The sequence below is a fragment of the Drosophila yakuba genome, chromosome X, assembly GCF_016746365.2.
Source record: "Drosophila yakuba strain Tai18E2 chromosome X, Prin_Dyak_Tai18E2_2.1, whole genome shotgun sequence".
In the NCBI taxonomy this organism is placed as follows: Eukaryota; Metazoa; Arthropoda; class Insecta; order Diptera; family Drosophilidae; genus Drosophila; species Drosophila yakuba.
In genome coordinates, this window is record NC_052526.2 from 6,175,448 (window position 1) to 6,199,336 (window position 23,889).

The 23,889-nt window shown below is 49.4% G+C and overlaps 1 protein-coding gene across 13 annotated transcripts; it reads left to right on the plus strand.

The window, feature by feature from the left end:
- Window positions 1-1,854: 1,854 nt before the first annotated feature.
- Window positions 1,855-23,688, plus strand: LOC6524407 (serine-rich adhesin for platelets). 13 transcript variants are annotated; one of them, XM_039377767.2, is made up of 17 exons: window positions 3,810-4,705; window positions 5,055-5,331; window positions 5,882-5,995; window positions 7,703-8,915; window positions 9,283-10,162; window positions 10,238-10,415; window positions 10,482-10,656; window positions 14,882-15,445; window positions 15,623-17,461; window positions 17,536-17,651; window positions 17,911-17,919; window positions 18,406-18,487; window positions 19,425-20,147; window positions 20,208-20,698; window positions 20,779-21,540; window positions 21,615-21,831; window positions 21,894-23,688. In XM_039377767.2, exons 1-17 carry the CDS (start codon window positions 3,817-3,819, stop codon window positions 21,978-21,980), a joined length of 8,616 nt encoding a protein of 2,871 aa, XP_039233701.1. In that variant the 5' UTR covers window positions 3,810-3,816; the 3' UTR covers window positions 21,981-23,688. The 13 variants fall into 13 exon arrangements, with proteins under 13 accessions (XP_039233700.1, XP_039233701.1, XP_039233689.1 ...); XM_039377755.2 differs by lacking the exon at window positions 5,882-5,995 and having other exon boundaries at window positions 14,870-15,445; XM_039377756.2 differs by lacking the exon at window positions 5,882-5,995 and having other exon boundaries at window positions 14,879-15,445.
- Window positions 23,689-23,889: the final 201 nt, after the last annotated feature.

A 23,889-nucleotide genomic window follows, 5' to 3' on the forward strand; every position in this document is an offset into this window, starting at 1 on the left:
AGGGGAAAGTCCTGTGACAGGACTCTTGATCACTCTTGCATATTCAAACATCAAATGCATGTGGGCTGAATCGGATGGCAAAGTAATATTACCTTTGCGAGCCTCCAAAGATTGCCAAGTATCAGAAGCTTGAAACTCCATATTTTGCATGGCAAATATTCATTTGAATGGAACACAGAAGCTCCTCAGTTCAAGAGTCATCAATAGTCAGCTGAACAGTGACTGGCGACTGGCGACTGGCGTTGCAATGACATAACAGATATACAGCTGTCCGAGTTTTGACTTTTAACCAAAGGACTTGAGCGGTCTCCTCGAGCGGTCTCAGCGGGTTTGGGCAACCGTATTCTTAAGTACTCTCAACCGAAGTTTCGGGCTAACTCAGTTTTCCACGAAAAACCCGGCCAACCAACTCCCCCGCAATCCTCAAGGGAAACACGCAATGGGCATCGCATTGCCATCGCCATTGCGATCAAATTGAATCCTCTTTTCGTATCTTTTCGGGTCGAAATGAAAAGTTGATGGGAGCTCGTAAAATGCCAAGATCGACAGCGGACGTCACATAAACATGGCCAACCGGCTGCTAATGTTGGGCACGAGTCCTTCAATGCTGCAAGGATGTTGGAATGCTGCAAGGATGTTGGAATCCGGGCATCTGGGCAAATATTTACCGAAGCTTCGGCTCGTAAATTGCCATTGCCGCCTACACACAATGCAGTTTCGGGACCAAGTACAAATCAAAGTGAAAGTAATGACCGGTACGTATCCCTGGACAGAGACATTAGACATTAGGCTACTGTTTTTGTAGTCCCTGACTGGCTGACTGGATGCTGGCTTCTGCGCCTGCCGTTTTCCTGTGGCAATTGTTCCACATTTTGGACAGGACGCACACACGAGACAAATCTGGGCTAAGACACCTTGCGACGTCGCCGTGTGGGTTTCCTTTCTTTTCCCACCTTTTTTTACAGCTCCTCGCCAGCTGTCCGGAGACCAGGCCATTGTTCGGGCTATAGTCAGCTACATGTAGTATATATGGATATGTGGATATGGGCAGGGGCAGGAGCAAACGGCAAACGGCAAAGTCTGGCAAACACAAAGGATCCAATCTACCGGGATTTACCTGCTTGGCTGAGCGACTCTGTTCTTTCACCGGAAGAGCGGTGAGAGTGGTGAGCGGGGAGAGCAAGAGGAGCATGGAGAGCAAAGAAAGCAAGAAGAGCGAGGAAAGGTTCAACAGGAGATTCAAGCACTTTGGACACACAGCGCCCCTGTCGGACGGTGGCTGAAACTGAGTTCAGCTGAGGTCCTCGTGAGATCTTCAAATATGGAAAGAAAGTCTCTGAGAACTTTCCCTGCTACTTGTCAGCTTATGAGCATTGCTATTTGTATGGCATTATTATTTTAAGATGGCTTATCGTTTCCTTCATCAAGAGCATGGTAATAAATCCCCATATTCCTGTCCAAAACATTATCTTTCAGCCCCCCCTTTTCCTTTTCTATCCCCACTTGCTGGGTTATCTCTCACACAAAAATATATGATGACAGCTAGCTGTTGATACAAGCAGTCCAAGCTCCATACACTCGTACTCCTTATCTAATCTGCAGTATTAGGTTTAGTCCCGTTTTTCCCACAGCTAAGATTCCGTTAGTCTGCCCACAAAATCAGAGCCCAAGAGAGAGTGGGAGAGAGAGGCGCCCTCTCTTTAAGCTGCTCTCCGGTGGTTGGTCTTCCACTTCGTTTGGCTTCGTGAGCGCTTCGTTTCGGCTCGGCTCTCGGCCGAACCTACGCTGAAACGTGCGCCTGCGCCGAACATCATTTCCGTTTCTGAGCTCGTGCTAAGCAGACACGTGAACGTAATACGTAGTACCAAAAAGGAAAAAGGAAGAAAATACCTTTTGGCTTGAGGAAATTAGTTGGCTTATTTTTTTTTCGTGCAAAAGATCTATCTAAGATAACAGTTTGTGTGCCGCCGACGGAACCAAATCAGTGCTGTTAATCAAGTTGAACCTTGGCTAAATCGAGTTGCAGTTCGCCAGGCGACGTGGTCGCAAGCAGATCAAGTTACCAGGTAAGTCCACACCCCGCACCCCATACCCCGCACCCCACTCCCTAGAAGACATACTATCTGGGCCAAGGAAACGATCGATACGATCGATACGTCCATTTAGATCGATCGATCTGTAGATGGCTCGATAAGCTCGGTTTTCGCAGCGGCAGCACACACACCTGGAAAAAACAATTACAAACGCACACCCATGAGGTAGCCGTGTTTGTCTTTGCTCTAGCTCTAATTTTAATTTAGACAAGGAAAGGGACGAATCGACGTAAGTCCCTAACCCCTAGAGACAAAGATCCCGATCCAGATCGCGGTGCCCACAGGAAGAAAGGGGTGGTGCGCTCTCTAATACATTTAATTTGTTGCTGTGTTTTTTTTTTCCCCCCCTCAACATCTTTTTTTTTGTCCTACCACCCCGAGCTAATCCTCCGGGCACAAGTCACACACATACGCACATACACACACACACACACTGTTCGCAGGATCTTGGGCTGGAAAGAAAATATTTTTTTGCTCGCCTTTACCTTCACCGGCTGCGTTCGCCCGGCTTTTCATCTTGTTTCGGAGGCTGGGGTGACGTTTATGGATTACACGAAAACCCATTTTCCATCTCACTCGCCGTGAGAGACAAAGGCCAGGATCTCTGGGACGATCCTTGAAGGCCCCTTTTGGCTTTGCCGATCGCCGCATTTTTGCAAAATGGCATCATTATGCTGGGGCGTAATTGTTGCGCGCACACACACGCACACACACACACATGCGCACATACACACAGCGAAATGAAAACGCAGATCGCAGACCATAGAGCATCCTTAAGGAAACCTTGTCCAAAGGAGCCGCTCAATTTTATGGTTGGCAACCGCAGCGCAGAAATCTGTTAGGGAAATTAGCATATGTTTAATTTCAATTTAAATTTAAATGCAAACCAGAAATTCGCGACCAGAAAGGACAGCGACATACGAAGGACCTGGCAAGGAACTCGTTTGCCGCCAGAACAATTTGCAAAAGTTCCCGCTTTGTCCTGCACTTTGTTTGCCAGCTCGCCCCTTCATTTGTTGCCGTTGTTGTTTTTCTGCCTCGAAATTGTCTGGAAGAGTTCCCAAAAACCGAAGGACACCACCAGAAGAATGGGCAAAAAAAGAAAAAACGAAACCAGATCGGAAGCCGTCGCTCTGATCCCCTTGTTTGGCAGCCAGCTGCCAAGGACCAAAGAGCAAAAACCAAGAACCAAGGACCTAACCGAGCCTACCCGATTTGCCAGCCAGATCCGGAAAATCATCCAGACTAATCTATTCCTATTCCCTATCTATACTGGCACCAAGCTGTTAGCTCTTGGAAACCGAAAATCGCCAAAAAAAAAAACAAAAAAACTATGAAATTCCATATTTTTTGACTGATTTATAACTCTGCTGGCCATATCTCACTCAATTCTCGTCCAAAATTTAATGCGAATACGTCTATTTACTCGTATTTGTTAGCCCAACAAGGCTGCATTTAAATTTTAACGATGCTCGAAAAAAAAAATATTTTCAAAAATTTACAACTTTAATGATGGTACCCCTTACAAAAATTTCAAATTTTGAAAAAAAAAAAAATTTTGTTTTTTGTTTTTAATTTGAAACGCCAATTGATTATACGTGAAATTAGGAGTCCAAAATGTGTGCCACCTCAAAATATTTCAACTTTGGGCCAAGATATGAGCTTTTAGTTGAAAAAAATAATAGGCAAGATTACTAAGACATTTCTCTTTTCCAGTAGGGACATGCCAACCATGACACGGATGCATCGCCACTCCAGCTCCAGTGCCGTGGTGGAGGAGTCGCGTGGGCGGCGCCGCGCCGTGGGCGTGCCAGGAGTCGGAGACGCGAACAAGGAGAATTTCGGTGTGCACTTTATGAGCAGTCCGTTCGGCAATGCCAGTTTGATAGCACTGCAGGATTTGAGCAACGTGCACGGCAAGAGTCCGCAGCGCAGGAGTTTCAGTGAGGGCAGTGGTCCGCGGCAGGCGACGCCACAATTGGCGGCACTGCGCTGCTTGCCACGCACCACGCACGGCGGCGCCGTTGCTCTGGAGGATTCTCAGCTCTCCTCATCGCGAATGGGCGATACCACGCTGGACCGCATGCTGGATGCCATTATCGAGTCGGCGCGCAAGGAGGTGAGGTGTACGACGAAGCCACTGGGCGGCGCGGGCGCCAGCACCACTACTTCAGCCAACATTCTGGCGGATAATGCCGAGTGGAGCGAGACCAGTGTCCACGAAATGGAGGTGCGCACACCTACCCACTTGAAGCGGCAGCGGGTGGTGCGGCGCAAGAACCCACATAAGACCACCACCACCAGCACCACCAACATCACCCACACGCAAAGCCACCAAAGCCAAGCCAAAAAGTTGGAGCCACTGCAGCTGGTGCCCAGCACCAAGCGCTGCCTGAGCTTCTCATCCAGTTCCGCCTCGAGTGACTTGGACGAGGATGAGCAGCAGGTGGCCAAGAGGAGTTCGCTCACGGCCACGCCCCCCTCCCACAGCAGCACCACCACCAGCAGCAACAGCAGCAGTAACAGTGGGGCGGACGTGGAGGCCAGTCAGCGGGGCAGCATCGATGTGAGCATCGCATTCGATGCCAAGGAAAGGCAACTCAATGTACATGGTGAGTTCCAAAGACCACAGCCCAAACACTCCACCACTATTTAGGAAATTCATAAAAAGCCAACTACTTCCTCAATTTGAATAAGCTTGTAAACATGCGATCAATGCCTAACATTTGCTTGCAATTACTTTTCTGGCACACTGCAGTTGAATTCAATTTAGAAATTTAGTAGCCACGGGCATACTACATGCACCATGTACACCAGGCAGACGGAACTCAATTTCGGTAAATTGGATTATCGGTGGAGCCGTCTGCCTGAGCCTCCAACCCCAGAGAACCAAGAGAATCATTGCCCAACTCACCTGTTAATTGCACCTGTTCTCCCCTTCTTCTCGTTCCCATATTGCAGTGATTCGCTGTCGGGACCTGCAGCGCTCGCATGGCAGTGGAAACGGCAGCATCAATGCCTACGTCAAGGTAGCCCTGTCCGGAGGCGCACAGCCACCTGGATGTGGTGGCCACTCGTCCGGGGGCAGCATGAGTTCCGGATACCAACGCACCGCCGTCCATCGGCACTCGGGTCGCCCGTACTTCGATCAGCGATTCTGCTTCCAGATTTCCAGTGGCGAGGAGACCGCTGGACAGTATCTTCAGCTGGCCGTGTGGCACCGGGATCGCCATTTAAAGTGAGTACGAGTACGGTCGAAAGCCAAGAAAAGCGCACAGAAAGTAATGCCTGAAATTGAAGAGTACATGTTGCAAATTATGCCAAAGTTGCCAGTAGTATAATCATATCCTAACTATCAATTGCCATAAAATATGTCCATATTGAACCCATCCTCGAAAACTGCCTTCTTGTGCGTGCCATCGTCGTAACGTTGTAACGTCGTCCTGTTGTAAGTCATTCACCCCTAAACGTTTATCGAGGGAAGTTCTGGAAGGGAATGGCTGGGGGGCCCTGCTCCACAGACAGGCAAAAGACCAAGTCTGGTTAATTGTGGCGCTTCCTCTGGCCTCGTGGCACCTCCAGCGCCTCTCTCCTCTCGGATCTAGCCTTTCGCTTCTCGCCTTTCGGCATTCGCATTCCTAGTGCATTTCCTGCACATAAACAAGCGCTCGTCGCTTTCCCCCGGAACTTCCAGCTTTCCAGCGCGGGCGCAGTGGCTCTGCCATGGGACTTCCAGCGACTTTCCCGGGCTGACCTGCGCTGCTGCGTGTTTTCCCGAGTTTTCCCAGCTCAGTTCCCGTTACTCAGTCCGAGTGGCAAGCTCGCGTGAAAAGCGGCACAGAACGGCGAACGGCAAACAGCGAACGGCTGGCGAAGCTCGAAAACGCAGGAAACGAGGCAAAGTAAGCCTAGAAAAATGTATATATCCTTGCGTGCCCCAAAACGCAGGCTTAAATGTCAAATAAATATTTTGTTTACCTTTTTTTTCGAGTGCCTTAAGTGGCAGTGTAGAATTGCGTTGCCCTTAAAAGAGTGCAACGAAAACTTATGTAACTGTGTACGTGTGCACGAGTGTGTGTGTGTGCTGTGCGAAGCATGGAAAGTGTAGCATAATTTCGGGCATGCTGCTAAACAAATTGCAAACAGGAAGTGGAAGGCCCGTGTTACTGTGTTACTGTGCGTGTGTGTGTGTGCGTGCCTCGGAGTATCTGTGTTTGAGGGCCTTTCGCAGCGTGCCACAAAGTTAATTAAAATTCAAGGACATTCAGAGGAGTGTAGTACTTGAAAATGAGCAATCAAATTGCTCAAATGCTAGCTTTAATGCCAAATCGATGCTGGTGTTTGTGGCGATTATGCAATAAACACCAGCTCACGCACATCGCACACACACACACACCCCTATCTGCTGTATTTTTCTTTTTTTTTTGCTGTCAGCAGCTAATTGAAGTGGCCAACTAACTAAATGTACACCCGGGAACCATATCACTAGGCGATATACCTATTCCATTTTCCATTTTCCTGCCTCACACGCACCTGCTTGTATTTGTTGGCCATGCATAATTTACCTTCACCTGGGTTGTGAAAACAGTCTAGGCCAAAAAGGAACGTTTTAAGTCAATTTACAAAACGACTGGCGGTTGAATAATTTATGGCCAGCTTTTCGGCACACAGTTGATGAGGTGGTGGCACCCACACCACCCACCCCACCCCCAACTACGGCCCCAAGTACGAAGGCACCAACATTTTTAATGCACCTCCCCAAACTGACAGCTGCGATTGCAATCGCCCCCCAAAAAAGAAAAAAAAATATAAAAGGAACAAATATATAGAAGCCCCCGGACTCCGGAGTCCGGACTCCAAGCTCCGCAAGGAAAATCAATAAAAGTGACCCAAATACGCGCGCCAACTTCAGCTAAAGTGGCCAGTGGAAGAAGCAGCAGACAGAGCCTTAAGCCACTGTCATACCACCCACTGGACCACCCACCGAGCCACCACCCACCACTGAACCTGCACCCACTGAACCACCCGAACACAGCCAATTGGCCGGGCCAAGCGCATTTCCGGGCCACATGTACGTACTTTGTGGCATGTGGCAAGTGGCATGTGGATATGTGGAAATGTGGAATGCGGCAGCAGCTTAGAGCCGCTAATTGATTTATGTCACGTACAACCGACCGACCGACCAACCGACCAGGTTTCTGGGGCCTTCCACGGATTGGATTGGATCAGCTGTGGGTGCGAGCCACCACTTCCACCTTCCACCTTCACCCACTTATAAATAGACAATTGCCGTCAGACGTTGTAACGTGACGCAAACTGACCAAAGTGGGTTCCGCCATTGGGCATTGGACATTCGGTATTGGCATTATCCAAAAGCAATTGCGGAGGGGCCAAGGATTTTGGCGGACAAACGCTCGTTTATATTTAATGGCCATATTAGTTTTCTCTCCACATTGAACTCATCATCAAACGTTGTGAAATATTCGTGTTTTTGTTATGGACTTGAAATACTAGCAGGCTCATCAAATTCAGCCAGTCATATATATTAGTTATTATTATTAATTAAAGGCATTCCCACTGACGGTTTTTATTCTGCATTCCCTTTTCAGACGCAGCGAGTTCCTGGGCTGCAGCACTTTTCCACTGAATGAGCTAGTGCATCCGGATTCGGGCATCTCGGCAGGATCCTACAAGCTGCATGCACAGGCATGTCCTCCGCCTACTAGCCGCCATAGTCAACCGAAAGCCAACGCAGGCCAGGATCAACAGGATCAAAAGCAGGAAACGGCAGTGCAGAAGGATCAGGAGCAGGATCAGGATCATCAGCAGGACGACTCACCCGCAGAAATGGCAGCCGCCGCCACAGTCACGCCCCAAAAACCGGTAGCCACTGGATCCGGATCGGGTTCGAATTCGGCAGCGATGGCACTAAACGACGAGGTGATCAGCATTAGCATCGATAGCATGGGCAAAGAGGATCCACTGCTGCCCCAGCAGCCTCAACAGCCCATGAAGCTCAGCAAGAAGGCACTGCACCAGCGAGATGCCGACGAGAATCTCTTTCTGAGATTCCTGGAGCTGGATCCGCCGGCGGATGGCAATGCGAATAGCACCACCACCCAGGCACAGGCGACGGGCGCCCAGTCCTCGGCGTCGAAGGCCAACGAGAGCAATGCCAATCACCTGAACAATGGAACTTCCGGTGGCCGGAGACAGTCCACCATGCCAAATAGCGGAGCAGCCAGCGGAGGAGCCACTGTCCGCCAGCAGCAGGGACGCACCCCGTTCACCATGACGAAGGGACTTACGCGAACCGAGGAGCGGGGCTTTGGATTCTCGATCGTGTGGACGCATCCGCCGCGGGTGGAGAAGATCGAGGCGGGACTGTCGGCCGATCGGTGTGGCATTTTGCCCGGCGACTATGTGATCTTTGTGGACAAGCACAACGTCGTCACGATGCCCGAGGCTGATGTTCTGAATTTGATACGATCGCAGGGCTCGTCCTTGACGTTGGAGATATTCAGAAGGTCAGGCGCGGGCGCCACAACAATCACGTCGACGGACTTGGGCCAGAACAATGTTCACATAAGCACCAGATTGGGCGCCACAGTGGGCTTGGGCAGCGAGGAGCACACACTGGCCACCACCGCCACGGGAACGACCACCGTGATGAGTCTGCAAAGGACGACCAGTACGAGAATCGCGCCGATGGCCAATAGCATGGCCAACAGTCGGCCGGCCACCGCCTGCTCGGGAACCACCTCCTCCATCGAGGCGGCCAAGAGGAGGCTTCACCTGCCGCAGGTCACCTTCAGCAAGGAGGTAGGCAAAGGTGTCTTTGTCTAGGTTATCTAGATTATCTTTTGTTCAATCTTTTGTTTCAATCATTTCGTGTCTTTGTGTACATACTTATTTGTTAAGTTTAAGAGATTAAGTTATCGCCATGCTGGTTATCCTTACGACTACCTTAATTATTTATCCTCATCTTTTTTTTTGCCTAGCCTAGGCCTCTATTTTGTTTGTGAGTCCTTGAGCTTCGTATGCTTGACAATAAACGTTTTTTTTCGATCCCAAATGCTTGAGTTTGTGCTCCCTTGATTTTTTTTGATTGGCTTCTTTCCATCTGCTGTTCCCCATGCTGTTAACTACTAACTACTAAACAGCACTCACTAACCCTTGACCCCCATAGTCGATTGTGCCCATCACGGACAACCGCAGACGCTTCCTGCTCCAGCTGATTAGTCGGGAGCAGAACTTCACGGCCGCCCTGCACTTCGGAGTGGACCGCTTTGTGCAGCCGCTGGGGGAGCGTAAGGATCTGATCTCGCCGAACGATCATCGCACCCTGTTCCAGAACATCGACGAGCTGCTCCGGATTGCGGAGGACATACTGGAGCAGTTGTGCAGCAGCGATCAGCAGGACCAGGAGCCGCAGATGAACTTCGCCTCGCGCGTCTACCTATCCAAGACGACGGCGATCTGTGCGGCGTACAAGAAGTACTGCAATGGCATCAAGCGGGCGGACTGCGTTTTGGTCAATAAGTCGCGACAGACGGGCTCCGAGTTTATTGCGTTCATTACGGAACCGGCCGTGCCACGTAAACGACCCGATCTCACCATGTTCATCCATCGACCACTGCAGCATTTTCGCGAAATCCTCAAGCTGATGCAGTTGCTCGCTGGCAATTGTCATGTGGATACGGAGGAGCACAAGAACTTTAGCACGGTCATCAACGAACTGCAGGCGGCCTATCGGGAGATCACGGTGAGCAGTGGTCTGATGGAACCACTGGGCGAGGGTCGTCCCCTGCTCACCCTCCAGGATCTGGAGTCCCGCATGGTCTTCACCAAGTGCAAGCCGTTCACGTTGGCCGTTCAGGGGCGCCAGTGGATCTTCGGAGGCGATTTGTCCCGCGTCGAAGGTCGCTCCGTGAAACCCTATTGGACACTGCTCTTCAGCGATATCATCGTGTTTGCCAAGGTCAGCCGTGATCGAGTGCTGTTTATCACCGAGGAGCCCATTCCCATCGCCAATGTGGTGGACTCCTGTTTCCACATGCGCAAGAAAAGTGAGTGCGAGTCCGCAAGTTCCGCCTCCTAGTTCCACTCATTGAACTTTCAACATTCAACTTTCCCTTTTCCAGCCACCGAGTTCCGTCTCACAGTGGATCCCAATGGACGCCTGGCGGAGAGTCCAACGGGCTACTGTGCCCCCGATCTCACCCGCACTCCCAAGCGCGGAGCCCGCCGCAAGAGCCTTATATTGCGGGCACCCTCTCTGGAACTTAAGGCCGTGTGGCAGAATCTTCTCCAGCGGCAGATGTAAGTCATACGCCTTCCAGTGGGAAAACCACACCACTCACATCTACTGTCTGTTCCCCCACTCAGCTTTCTGGTTAATGCCGCCCTTGGCTCCACGCCCCTGTCCAGTCCGCTGGACTCGCCGGATGTGCTGAACACCCTGGTGCCGCTGAGCGATATAGGTCTGACCACCGCATCCATGGGATCGATGAAGTTGCCGTCGCTGGACAGCATCCACCTGAAGCAGCAGCAGAAACAGCAGGTGCGTCTCTTTCGCAGCAAGCGTCTGGACAGCGGTGATTCCTACGAGAATCTACAGCGGCTGGCCAGTGCGGTCCGGCACCACTGTGCCAGCACCACCACGAGCAGCGCCACCCAGACGCAGACCCATCCGCAGCCACCGCTCTGCACCACCTCGCTGCCCTCGCGCACCAACTCGCCCGCCCGCAACCAACGCCAGTCGAATGGCCAAGGTCATGTGGGTGGGTCGGTGCCCAATGGAGTGGGTGGTGTGGGACTGGGATTGGGATTGGGATCGGTATCGGGATTGGGTGGCTGCAACACCATCAGCTCTTGCCTGAGCAGCAGCGCCAGCTTGACGCAAACCCAGACACAGGTCCACACCCAGACCCTCAATCATTCGCAGACCCACTCGCAGACCCAAACCTCGGTGCTGTCCCTCTCCAGTTGCAAGTGCTTGACGGTCATTCCGGAGGTCACCAGCGAACCGGCCGTCAACCAACATGCCAGCCAGAAACTGCTGGAGTTTAGCCTGAGTTCGGTGGGTCGGTCGTTCATCGATGAGTCCGGTGGCGTGGTTGGTGGTCAGGTCTCACTGACGACACCAGAGACACCCACACCCAACATCTCGCCCACCACCTCGCAGCCCTGCAACTCGGATGCCTTCTCCAATGACTTCGTGGCAACGTCCACCAGCGGGAAGGGCCCGAATATACCACTAGCCGAGTTTGGTGGCTCCTGGGATCTGCTGGAGCTCGATCTGCAGCTGCACGAGGTCAATTTAGATCCCAGCTACGACACGGATGTGGAGGAGTGCATCTTTCTCGGCGACGACGAGGAGAGGGAGGGCACCGAGGGTCATGGACACGGACACGGACACGACGAGGACAGTGACGAGGACGAGGACGACAGCGTGGTGGTGGACGATCCATTCGGCATGCTACCCACCAGACCAACGCCGCCGGACTCTCTGGACCTGTGATTTGACTTTTGGCTACAGTCGGACCCCGCTAACAGCCCCTTGCCGCACAATCTTTGAATCTCGACGAGCTTACTACTCCACTATGTTACCACTGAACTACCCAGAAACCTCTGCTCTATATCTCAAAACAATTGAAAAAAAACTATTTAGCTCAATCGCCGTTTTTGCTCTGCTTTTGTGTCAGCCAAGTTTGTTGGTCAAGTTTTTGGCCAAGTTTTCCATTACTCACAATCGAAACTTTGCAGTGTAGACAGGCTGCCGTCTTTGGAGGATTGAAGAAGGGGATTGACTTTGCCAGGATATCAGAATCAGGAAGCGAACAGTGAGATTAAACGAGTGACACCCGACCCGAGTAAGATACTAGAAACAACATTCTAGAATCCATCACCTGGATTCCTATGGCTTATGACTTATAATTTTAAGAATTCCGGGTTGCATTTGCATTGCAAGATTGCTGGCAGACTTTTATAACTCTAGAGACTTCCACTGGCAGAAACACTTATGGGGTCTACTTTTGACTATTTTCCTTTCGAAGGCCAAAGCTTTTGAGATCCAGGTGAAAAGCTGACTCTAGTTGCGAGTGAGAAGTGACAATTATCCGTGGAAAATTGTACATAGACATATAATTAACGCTCCCCAAGTGTATGTATCTCTGTTGTGTATTGTATATACTCGTATATTGACATCTATACCATGCATATATTGAGTAACCCTCCCTTTATATGGTAAATGGTATATGGTAAATGGTATATGGTATTCGTTCCATCCAAGTCGATTTTGAATCGGGTGTAAATAGCAATAGACAGTTGAACGAGGCCAGAGATTAAGATGCGATGCGATGATGATTGTATGTGTTTAACGCTAGTATTTAGTTCTTTTTAGTAATGTATATGTATATGTGGCGTATACACAGTATATACACCTTAGATATATCCGTATACTCGTATATACACATGTATATTAGGTAGTCAAATATACACCAAACAGATGCAGCCCAACGGGGTTTGCGTTTTACAAGAGTTTTTAGCTTATGGATATATACATATATCTATATATCTACATACAATATGCATATATATATATATCACTCTATTCGTACTAACCATTCGATTGAAAAATTCGATTTTTTGCCAATCCAACAAAAACCTAAAACGGAAACCAAAACGAAAACAAGAAGAAAAGCTAAGAAACAAGATAACCTACTTTAAATTATACTATTGTTAATAATGCTTCCATTTTGTAGCCAAATTGAAAACCTATTGATTACTGTTATTGCTGTTATTATCCTACATTAGCCATTAGCCATTATTATTAGCCTAGTCCTAGTTTCTCCCAACTTTCCCGAAATTCTCGCCTCGCCTCGGATCGGATCCTCCTCGTATGATAAGTTGACCCATTAGCCAAATTTCTTGTAGAATCGCTCGATTGATCGACTAACTTAGTTAAGTTCCACTCACTCGATTGGCCACATCAAATTTGAATCAAAATCGAATCGAAATCAAAATCTTAGTTGTACATATATACATACACACGCTACATACTCGTACTACTTTCCTATGAACATAGTATCATAGAATGCGTTTTCTACCATCTGTAATAACATGTTGCTCTGTCGAGAGAAGACTTCTGACTTTTGACTGGATGGCGAACTACATTTGCTACATTTATGTATCTGATCGAGCCATTGGTGTCAATTAACTATGACAAGCAATTTGTTGCCTTAAGAATGTATATCTTCACGCTTATCACTTACATATACATATGTACATATGTATATTGCCTAGCACTAGATTGCCTTTGCACAGTGGGACAACATGCTATTTCCTACATATTCACTGACTTTTCCTGGGCTGCAAATATACATAATTCCACAAATTATTACAATTTAAAGTAAATTTGCCAACCTTCTTAAAGTTGCTCTCGCAGTGCGGATTCAGTTTGGTCAAATTTCCATCCAGCCAGAAGTTTAGCATCGAAACAGACACACACTCACACACACACACAAAGCAACACCCACACAGGGACAGTAGCACACTCTACGCACACTGTAGACATCCATTGCAAATTGAAACTGATTGTTAAATATCAAGCATACGCCGCGTTGTCTCTTGCGGTTCGGTTTTGAGTGTGCCTTGAGCAGTGAACAACAAATTTCTGTACACTTTATATATATACATATATATATATAAACATATATATATACATACTTACTATTTAGATTCATATTCATATTCTGTAAACTTTGTGTACGTCTAGATATTTTCGATTTGTTGTTTTTCGACATTTTACATAACACGAGAGGATCGAGAATCGACCATCGATATATCGAGTCGATTGAGTATGAGTTTGAGATTGAGATTAAGAATGCGAAGAGAAACGACGAATTCAAATAATAATAAAAACCAAATGATTCTTTGACTAAAAACGCTTGTGCTGATCTTTTTATTTAATTTCAAAAACCAAAAAAAACACCGAAATAAGTGAAACTAAAACAGGTAGAAACCCACCGAGCACTCACTGGATTACCAAATAGCTCCGCAAAACCAGATCCTCTGATCCGAACAAAGAAAATATACACAAATCTTTTTAAAGCCATAAAAAAAATGGCAAAAAAAAAACAAACAAAAAAAAAGATGAAATCAATCAAAAACCAAAATTGATAAATTAAAAATTGTGATGGACTCAATTTTAGTTTTAAGTTCGAATTGCTACTTTCTATTCTCCAAACCTACTTCAACTTCCATTGTTTATTAGTTGTTTGTTGTGTGATTGTGATTGTACTCGCTATCGTATACCGTTGTTGTCTTGTGTCATAATAGCATAATAGTGCACTTACTTAATAATATTTATAAATCTGTAAAGTCCTAATGTTCCCTTTTTTGAGCCAATTTCCGTTGTTAGCCAAAAAGCAAGCGTTTTTAATCAAAGATGGACTGAGATTATTGTTTCCGTTTCGTTTCACCGCTTCGCAAACCGAGTTCTCTGACCCAAAGACAAAAAATCAAAAAGCAAAGCAAAAGCAAAGCAGAGCAAAGCAAAGCAAAATCAAACACAGGGCAAGACCCAAGCTAAGCTAAAGCAAAAAAAGCAAAAAAAGCAAAAAAGCTAAAAAGCAAATGAGCCCATCACAAATTTTTAATTTGCCAAACGACAGGCGGCAGTGGGTGTTGCTGGTGCTGGTGGTGTGGTGGTTGAGGCTCAAGGTCATGGTCCCCGTAGGTCCAGGTAACGTATCACCCATTTAACCTTCCAGCTCTTCCAGCAGCGCACCAACAACCACGGACACGTCCACGCCCACGCCGCCACAGGAGCGGCCAACGACCGATCCGCGGATCGGTCGCACGGGCACAACCATGGTCACAACCACGGCCACATCCATGGTGGTCATGTGGAGCAGATCGAGCTGCTGATCGACGAGAAGTGCCGCATTCTGAACAAGACGGGCACGCCCAAGTCGAGCGCCCTGCACCTGGCCAACTGGATGAAGGGTCAGCTGGACAAGCAGCAGCAGCAGGCGCGACTGGCGGCCATTGCCCGTTCGCAGGAGAATGTGAGCGCCGAGGACGAGCAACTGATCTTCAACAGCGACAGCGAGCAGGACGAACGCATCACGTACTGGACGCGCCAGCAGCTGGAGAAGCGAACCAAGGAGCTAAATCTGGCCAAGGAAAATGGTGGTCTATCTGCAAGGCCCAATTTCGGGGGCAAGCGACTGAGTGGCGTCGAGGAGCTGAGCATGAGCGCCACCTCGGATATATACTCCACGTCGGAGGCGGAGGGCGTGACCAGCGTGATCAGTCAGTCGCACAGCACCACATCCGACAGCCAGGTGAGTTTGCTAGTACTTTCGCCCAGAGAATTATGTTATGTGCGTAATGTACACACACTGCACACTTTCGTAGTAGATCCTGGTAACCAAAACCCCTCCTCGCTTACCCGTAGACTTTCATGCTAACCCTAACCCTGCTCTTTCTTCCCCACTGCTGTTTTTGCAACCTGCTGCCAGATCACCGTACGCTCGAGTCCCATTGTGCTGGACAAGCTGGCCGTTTGCCGTCACTGCCACAAGAATTGCCAGCAGAGCGGATCGGGTGGAGTGCGTCCTGGCGGCGGAGGCGGAGGTGGAGGTGGAGTAAACAACTCCAGTTCCACGCCCGTGCTGCTCTGCAATTCGTTGAAGGTGCAGCATAGCCAATCGTCGCCAAATCGCTGCTGCAAGCTCAGCAATGGCATTGCAGCAGGTGCCTCGGAAATGGCCATGCCAAGGATGAGCAATCGAACTGGAACGGGCACGGGCACGGGCACGGGCACGGGCAGCGTGACCAGCATGTCCAGCAGCACTATCACGGGGGAGCTGTCCTCCAAGGTGGTGGCCAGTAGCAGTCGTCGGGAAACCGGCGACACGGAGAGCGACGTGGCCCAACTGATAACCGATGAAATTTCCCAATCGCAATCAGAGGCCACCGATGACAGCGTCGGTGCGATGCCCAACAGCAGCAGCAGCGCCGGCGAAGGAATCCCACTCATTACCGGCGCCAAGCTACGTCATCTAGATCCGCCAGCCACAGTTTCATCCTTGCCCAATGGCCACTGCTCCGCTGGCGTCGGTGGTGCTGGTACTGGTGGTGTTGGTGGTGGTTCGCCAAAACCGCTGCCACCGCCACGTCGCACCCGCGTTGTGGCCCAAATGTGCCAGGAGCCACCGAGGCCAAAGGCCAACCAGCAGGTGAAGGCCATTGTGACCATTACGGAGACGGCCAGGATAATGCGAAGCAGTCCAACGAAAGGCACGGGTACGGGATCGGTAACCGGCACCGGCTCGGTGGGTGGTTCCCCAGCCAAGTATGCCGCCTGCCACTGCCGCTGTACTCCGGAGGACTTCACCCACGCCCAGCTCTCGCCGGACAAAATGGAGCAGCAGACCTGCAAGCTGCTGGAATCGCCGAAGCAAACGACCACTACACTGGAGCAGAAACAGGAGGACGAACAGTTGTCCCTGATGCTCATTGGCTTGGCTCAGCTTGCGCCAGCTGCCACGCTTTGTGGGCAGGAGAGGCTCTCCTCCAAGGAGGAGAATGGCACACCCACCATAGCGGTGGTGCCGCCCACGCCGGATTCGGTGCTCACGAAGACCAGCACCCACGTGTGGGACAACAGTGGGTGCTCCTCGAACGGCGGGGGAACGTCCACCACCAGTACCGCCACCACCACAACCAAACAGCCTAGGCAGGCCATCATTGAGAATATACCGGAGGACTCGTGTGACGAGTCGCCATTGGATGAGGAGCCACCCTATCGACCCATGAGCAGTGCCCTGCGCCGATTCGGCACCATGTCCAGCTTGGAGAAACTACCTTCCGACGATCGCATGGATGAGGCCGATGAGCTGGATGATGACTTGGAGTCCTTTAAGCCGAATGGCCACGACGGCAACGCTGCCCAAGACGAGCAAGATGACGGGGATGCGGATGCGGATACGGATGCGGGCTCGGAACGAGCACTGGTACAAAACGATCTGGGGGCCGCCAGTTCATCGGGAGTGCTGGTCAATGGCGAGGTGCTGGCCAGTGGCGCGTGGACAAATCGAGCGGGCGCGTATGTCTCCGACAAGATGTCCTTCTTCGAGGAGTCGCGCGCCTTCATTGACAAGTACCTGGGCCGCTGGAATGCTGGCGACAGCATGCCGCAACAGCAGCACCAGGGCACCGCCTCGGAGACGGACGAGCAGATGGACGAGTGCACCTCGGGGGCCACCAGTGGTGAGGAGGTGTGGGGCACGCCCACCAGTGGCGGCGACAACGATGATCAGGACATGCATCTGATCAACTCGGAGAACACGCATTCGGTGAGCATTCGCTGTTTGTGCAGTATTGCATAATTGCATTGTTAATGCAAATGTTTTGATCTGATTGCATGCAGTCGCCAACGAAGTCGAGCACCTCCTTGAACGACGACGACGACACGGAGTTGATGATGGACGAGCTGTTGATGGCGCCACCGATGACTGCGAGCACGATTCGGGGACTGTTGCCACGGTATGTAGGACATGGGGAGTAGGATTTCAGAGTAATTCAGATAATTCGGCACTTGGAGCTCCAAGGAGCATCCGCCAATTATCACACACACACAGGCGGTAGAGAAACCCTAGGCAGCAGAAACACCATACCGAGTATCTATCTGCCACATCTATCATACTTAGTATAGCTTAGTCTAGTGCCTTCATTGATCCTACTGTTAATAAGAATACGAACTTTCTTTTTTTTCGTGTACTCCTTTGGAAACTTTCTTTCGTAGCTTTTACAGGTCTTTATCCTTTCGTTATCATTCGTTTCACACACACAGACATATCTCACATGATCCCGAATTCGATTTGAATCAGTGCCATACATTGTATCTCTGTAACCAATGACTTTATACCTAGTAATGCTCACCCATTTGCGGGCTAGTCCTAGATCTAGTCATAGTCATAGTCAGGTTGCTGATAAGGCGAGAGATCATATCTTTGTAGCATAACCCTCTTCTATACTTACAAACATATATCTACCAGCGTATTTACATACATAGTACATAGTAAATACTATATAACCTCAACTGAGTTTTGCTTAATCGAAATTGATATATCATTTATGCCATCGACACACAATCAACAACAACACATCGATCGACCGTTGCTAAATTCCAATTGAAATTCGTTTGCATTCGCCATACACCACACGTATTATCGAAATCGTATATCGTATATCGTATCCGTATCTGTATTGTCGACGTACGTATTTTGGCGTACTATAGACGTCGCCTTGAGCCCCTTTTTGAGGAGGAGACGGAGAGCGACGAAGAGAAGACGCAGCAGGATAGCGATGACGTCAAAAAGGTGGGTCGTTATTACAGCAAATACCACTCACACGCCCCAAAATATGATAAACAAATCAACAAATATCAAAAAATATGACAAAAAATAAAAAATAAATAACAAAACATGGTCCCGGGTCCAAAACGCGTTTCGTTTCAAGTCCGCACTCCGCTGCATGGCTACCTACTACTACTTCTACTGGGGGCAACTGAACCCAAGCACAATGCGTGGGAAGGAGAGATTAATCTGCTCCATTTGCAACGAGATTTACTCGTAGACTTAGATTCAATCCACCTGCATGCCACCTGCCCTAGTCACACTCTTAAGCTTACCTCGGAATTGACCTTTGTCTTCGTCTCTTTCTATTTTGTATGTACTTTCATAAACCATCGCAACTGCAACTCGCTCATCTTCATGTCCATCTACATCTACATCTCCATCTTCATCGATCAAACATCACCACCATCAAACAATCAATCAATCAAACAACCAATCATGCTAACATCTTTTGACTTTGTATGAAAACTGTACTTTTTCCTTGCCTGTCTGCTTAATGTGTTTTTGTAAACCGTATTGCCAATATGCCATATGAATACATATGTACTTGTATAGAAGGTCGTAGTGAAATTAGTGAAGCTTTAGCCCATCCTGCAATACTGCGAGCTCATCAACATTTCACGTCCGGACCTGAAAGACGTACAAGTGCAACAAGACCACCACCCACCACCACCAACACCACCACCTCCTCCTCCACCGAACTAGACCCATCGATTCGATCTTGCTATCTTGCTAACTAGCTAACTACATTCTGAAACGTACTGAAAACGAACCAACTCCATGCATCCAAGCAACCAACTCCATCCTCATCCCCATTCACATCGAACGGCGCCAACCGCTGGCAGGAGTCTCTATCCCAACCAGAATTGATTAGTTGAATTCTATTCCCAACAATTGGTAGGGGGAAGCAACGACCAATGGCCACTACCTAGAGGATTCGGCTGGAAGTTCAAGCGACAGCGAGGAGGCGCCACCAGTCCCACCACCAGCTCCTCGGCCAGTGGTGCCGGATCGGGAGGAGGATCCGTCGGCGGCGGACATGCAGGCGAATCTGGCGAAGGCGGACCTGGTGGACCAGGCGGGCTCACACTCCTGCAGCGTGGAGCGACTGCATCCGAATCTGGCCACGAGTGCGATGGGGCCGCGTCCTTTGCTCACCACCCGCCTGCTGCCCACCACGGCCATCGATCCTCAGCCGCAGCCTCTGCCTCCGGCAGTGCTGGTGGCCTCATCCTGCGAGTATCTGCTCGATCAGCGCCCCTCGAGCGGATCAGGACGCGATCTCAGCGGCGGGAACCGCTGCATCAGCAGCACCACAACGCCATCCTTTCGGGCGATGCATCCGTCTCCGGCGAAGGCAGCAGCGACGCCGATCGCGATGAATGTGATGATGACAACGACGACAACGACGACGACGACGACGATGATGACAACGACGACGACGACGACGATGATGCCGAGTCGAGCTCCCTCATCGACTACTTCAACAATCAGCAACGCGAGCGACACTACCAGCTCCGGCGGCAGAGCCAGCGGCAGACCGGCGAGATTTGTACCGCCTCCACCGCCTCCGCGTCGCTTGCTGCTCACGCAGACCGATCTGGTCGCTGGTCCGGCCAAAACGGTGAGTATTCAGTTGCACCTTTGTCAGTGAATTGATGATATAATGCATTATTCTGCTTAGGAGCCACCTCGAAGAAGATCTGGCGCTACTGCTGACAGTGGCTGCTCGGTGGCTGCCGGAGGCGCCGCCAGCGCTTCGGACCCAATCGCTATCGGGTCAAGGACAATGCCATCAATGCCACCGAGTACCAGCAGCTTGGCGGTGGCCCCAAAACGACCATCATCAACGATAATAGAGACCTGCCTGCTGGGGGCACCCAGGCCCGCCTCAGCCACTTCATCAGCAACAGCCTCGAGGATGGCAAAGTGTCCACCGATCCAGAACCAGTCGCAGCCGCAGCCGCAGCCGCAGCCGAGGGATCAGAACTGCCCGGCTGCAGCCGGAGCACCGTCGGTGGCTGCACCCGACGCACCCACTACTGCCCCAATGCCCCACGCTGGATGCGGCCTAAGCCCAAGGCTGGAAATGCGGCTGGCCCTCAATCACGACATACTCGGGGACGAGGACTTGATCTGCTACGAGCCTGGTCCCGATCTAACAACTATTCTGGGGTGAGTGTCTCTCCCAATCCCGCACAGCTATCCTATATCCTAGACAGAGATGGATGAGTCATTACATATTTCTATTCCAGGCACGACCTCTCCACATTTCATCGTCTGACGGGTCGCGATTTATTGAGTCGTTCAGCCACGAACAGGGTGCAGCCAAAAGAGGCTGTCATATCGTACTCTCAACATCGCAACTCAAAGATGGACACGCCGACGGTGAACCGCCGGCCCCGCCCCCTCTCAGCGGGCGCCTTGGGCGCCTTGGGCGGCTCCACCAGCAACAGCAATGCGAACAACAGTCGCAGCAGCAGCAGCCACGGCAACAGTCCGCTCGCCGGTGGTTTAACCCGTGCCGGCGTCGACCCGGCGGCAGTGGGAGTAGTGGGCCACCACCAGCAGCCAGTGGTGGGTCAAGCAGGTGGTGGATCTGCTGGTCGAGCAGGCGGCGGGAGCGGAAACGGCGGCGGCAACAGCACCGCCTGCAGCTCCAGCAGAGGCGGGAGCAAATTAGGCGATCTGGAAATCTTAGCGAGACGCGAGAAGATATACTCCATGTCTCAATCGAGGAGTGGCTGTCGAGTCAGGGAGACGACGTCCACGTCCACGACCATGACCACGACCACGACCACACTGATGGCCATGGCTACGGAGATGCGTTCGGAGATGGATTCGCAGAAACGCGACTCTTCCTGGCCCAAACGAGCAGCTGCAGCAGCCTCTCTGACGAGGACGAGGAGTTCTACTTCGATGGACGGAGCGGGAGCCATCAGTACCACAACCACAACCACAACAACAATGACTGAGGAGGCCTTCATCGAAACCGAAGTGGGCAGATCAAAGCGATTGTGAGTATTACTTCATTACCAGGACCAGATCCCACATGGATTCATCTCATCTGTGAAATGCATCCCATCCACAGAATGAACTTTATTAAGCGCCGCAACTCCGAGATAACCGCCAGTAGCACCAGCAGCACCCCCAACTTCTCTGACGGCGCCTTTGGCGAACAGCCCCATCCGAGCCACAGCCAGAGCAGCCTTCTTCTCCAGAAGCTGCCGCCGGGTCAGTCGACGAGTCAGTCGCTGGCCCAGGACTCAGTGGAGATGGCCGCTCAAATGTCGCCGCGCAAGGATAACGTAAGTAGCCATCAATTTAACAAAATCCTATTGCAATTGCCCAACGTCTGTGATGATTGCAGGACAAGCCATCGCTGAATCGCCGCCTGTGGAAGCAAATCACCAAACGCAGACGCACCAACTCCGTGTCCCAAATAGTCGCAGGCTAGGGGAATGAATCACCACCCATCTTGTCCCATCGTCCCATCGTCACACTTGTCCCCTCTGTTACTTTCACTTGACGTGTTGTGTGGCTGGATTTTAGCCTCGATGGCGGACAACAATTTGCAATTTGCACGGACAGCCCGTCGATAGGCAGTAATCAACTGCAACCATATCACGGTGTTCATCACGGGCTGTCCTACCGAAAGAACTGGCAATAGCTAAAGCTAAACCAAAACCAAACAGAAACTTAGTAGTATGTTAAGAATTTTGATACGACTTTGTAGCTAGCGAATCCCCCGGATCGCAACGATACCGGGCAGCTCTAGGCGTCCAATTGCGTCCAAAAAAGAAAAAGAAAAAGAAAACGATAAGCGTTAAGCGTTAAGCAACTAAAACGATAAAAACGATAAGAAATGATAAAAAATCGATTCTCCTGCCAGCAGAGCCAAGGAACCGAGTCCCAGCCAAATATGATATAGACAACGAACGGCAGTCAGTTGGTAGTACTACTGGGCACACTCACTCACTCCAAACAAAAAACTAGACATTGTAGGGCATAAAACACACACTTAACTTAACACTTAAAACATAACACATAAGACATAAAAACACAATTCAAGTCCAGCCAAATGAATTAGGATCTAGAGGAGTTCGCAAACTGACTATTTTTTAGAGATCATGATTATGTCTTAGCTTAGCAGTTTCGGGTTTATGTTGCGGGATTGAGACAGTGAATTTGCCTTACGTATCCAATGAACTATTGTATGGGTAGCTTAACGTAGTAGTTTTTAGTCTTTAGTCTTTAGTTTTTAGTCTTTATACACATAACATTTACAGCCTCAGCAGTTCGTAGTAGTCAGACGTTAGTAGTTGGTCGTAATAAAAGTTTAAGTACTTAACATACATAAATTCCACATAATTAAATTTCTCAACTATTTACAAACGGAACTTTTGCATCAGTTGATCGAATGTATATGTATATATTTATATACATATATATATACATAGAGAGAGAGAGAGAGAGCATTGGTAGTTCATTTCACATTGAAATTCGAAATTGATATTGAAATTGCAATTGGAATTTGAAGCGGAATAGGAATCTGTATCGTAATCGGAATTCGAATTTGAATCGAGCACACGAATGGCACGAAAATTGTTGAACACAGCGGCGAGCTGGAAAATGCTAACAAATTATACGAATTAATAACAAACGATCAAGTACATTTATCAGCTTTAATAGAAAATCTAATATATAATATATACAGAATGGATCTAAATAGTTCTAGTTATAGTTAAATAATTGACATATGCGAATTACTTTTGAATAGTGAGTTCGCGATCGAGTGATCGAGTTATTAGGCATTTATCACTCACATTCACTCGAAGCATTCATTGATCCTGCACCGTTTACACCACGTGAGATATTCAGTAACTTAGTTCGTAAACTCAGAAAGAACAAAACAAACAAAAAACACACAATGTATTTTACGTACTAATAGTGCTGAAGCTACTTAAAGTACGAGCATATATTTAACATCTGCGGTATACATAGATTTTTTTGGTCAATATTTGAATTTTACGAGTGTACTAGAGGGCAGACGCGAATTTCTCTTGAAATTCGATAAGAAATTCAATTATTTAAAAATAAAAACCAAAAAAAAAGCAAATTCCAAGGACAAGCATCTAAATAAATTCAATATACAATAAATCAAATCATCGAATGTGTATTTCTAGCATTGTAAGGCCATTTACATTCCCATTGAGCCGCGTAACTTGGGTCTCACCTGCTGATTCTACAACTGAATACAACTGATGATGATGTGATCTACACCCTACACCTGTGTAGCTGAAAATCTGTTTTCCCCAAAGCCAGAACTCTGGCCGCACTGGGATACCCTTTTTCTGATCTTATGG

What these genes read in the sequence shown, in the direction of transcription:
- LOC6524407 (XM_039377767.2), top strand. Translation starts at nt 3,817, where the DNA reads ATGCCAACCATGACACGGATGCATCGCCACTCCAGCTCCAGTGCCGTG. An exon ending in TTTCCACATGCGCAAGAAAA is followed by an intron (nt 10,163 to 10,237) that starts GTGAGTGCGAGT and finishes TCCCTTTTCCAG; the next exon opens with CCACCGAGTTCCGTCTCACA. An exon ending in ATAGCGATGACGTCAAAAAG is followed by an intron (nt 18,488 to 19,424) that starts GTGGGTCGTTAT and finishes AACAATTGGTAG; the next exon opens with GGGGAAGCAACGACCAATGG.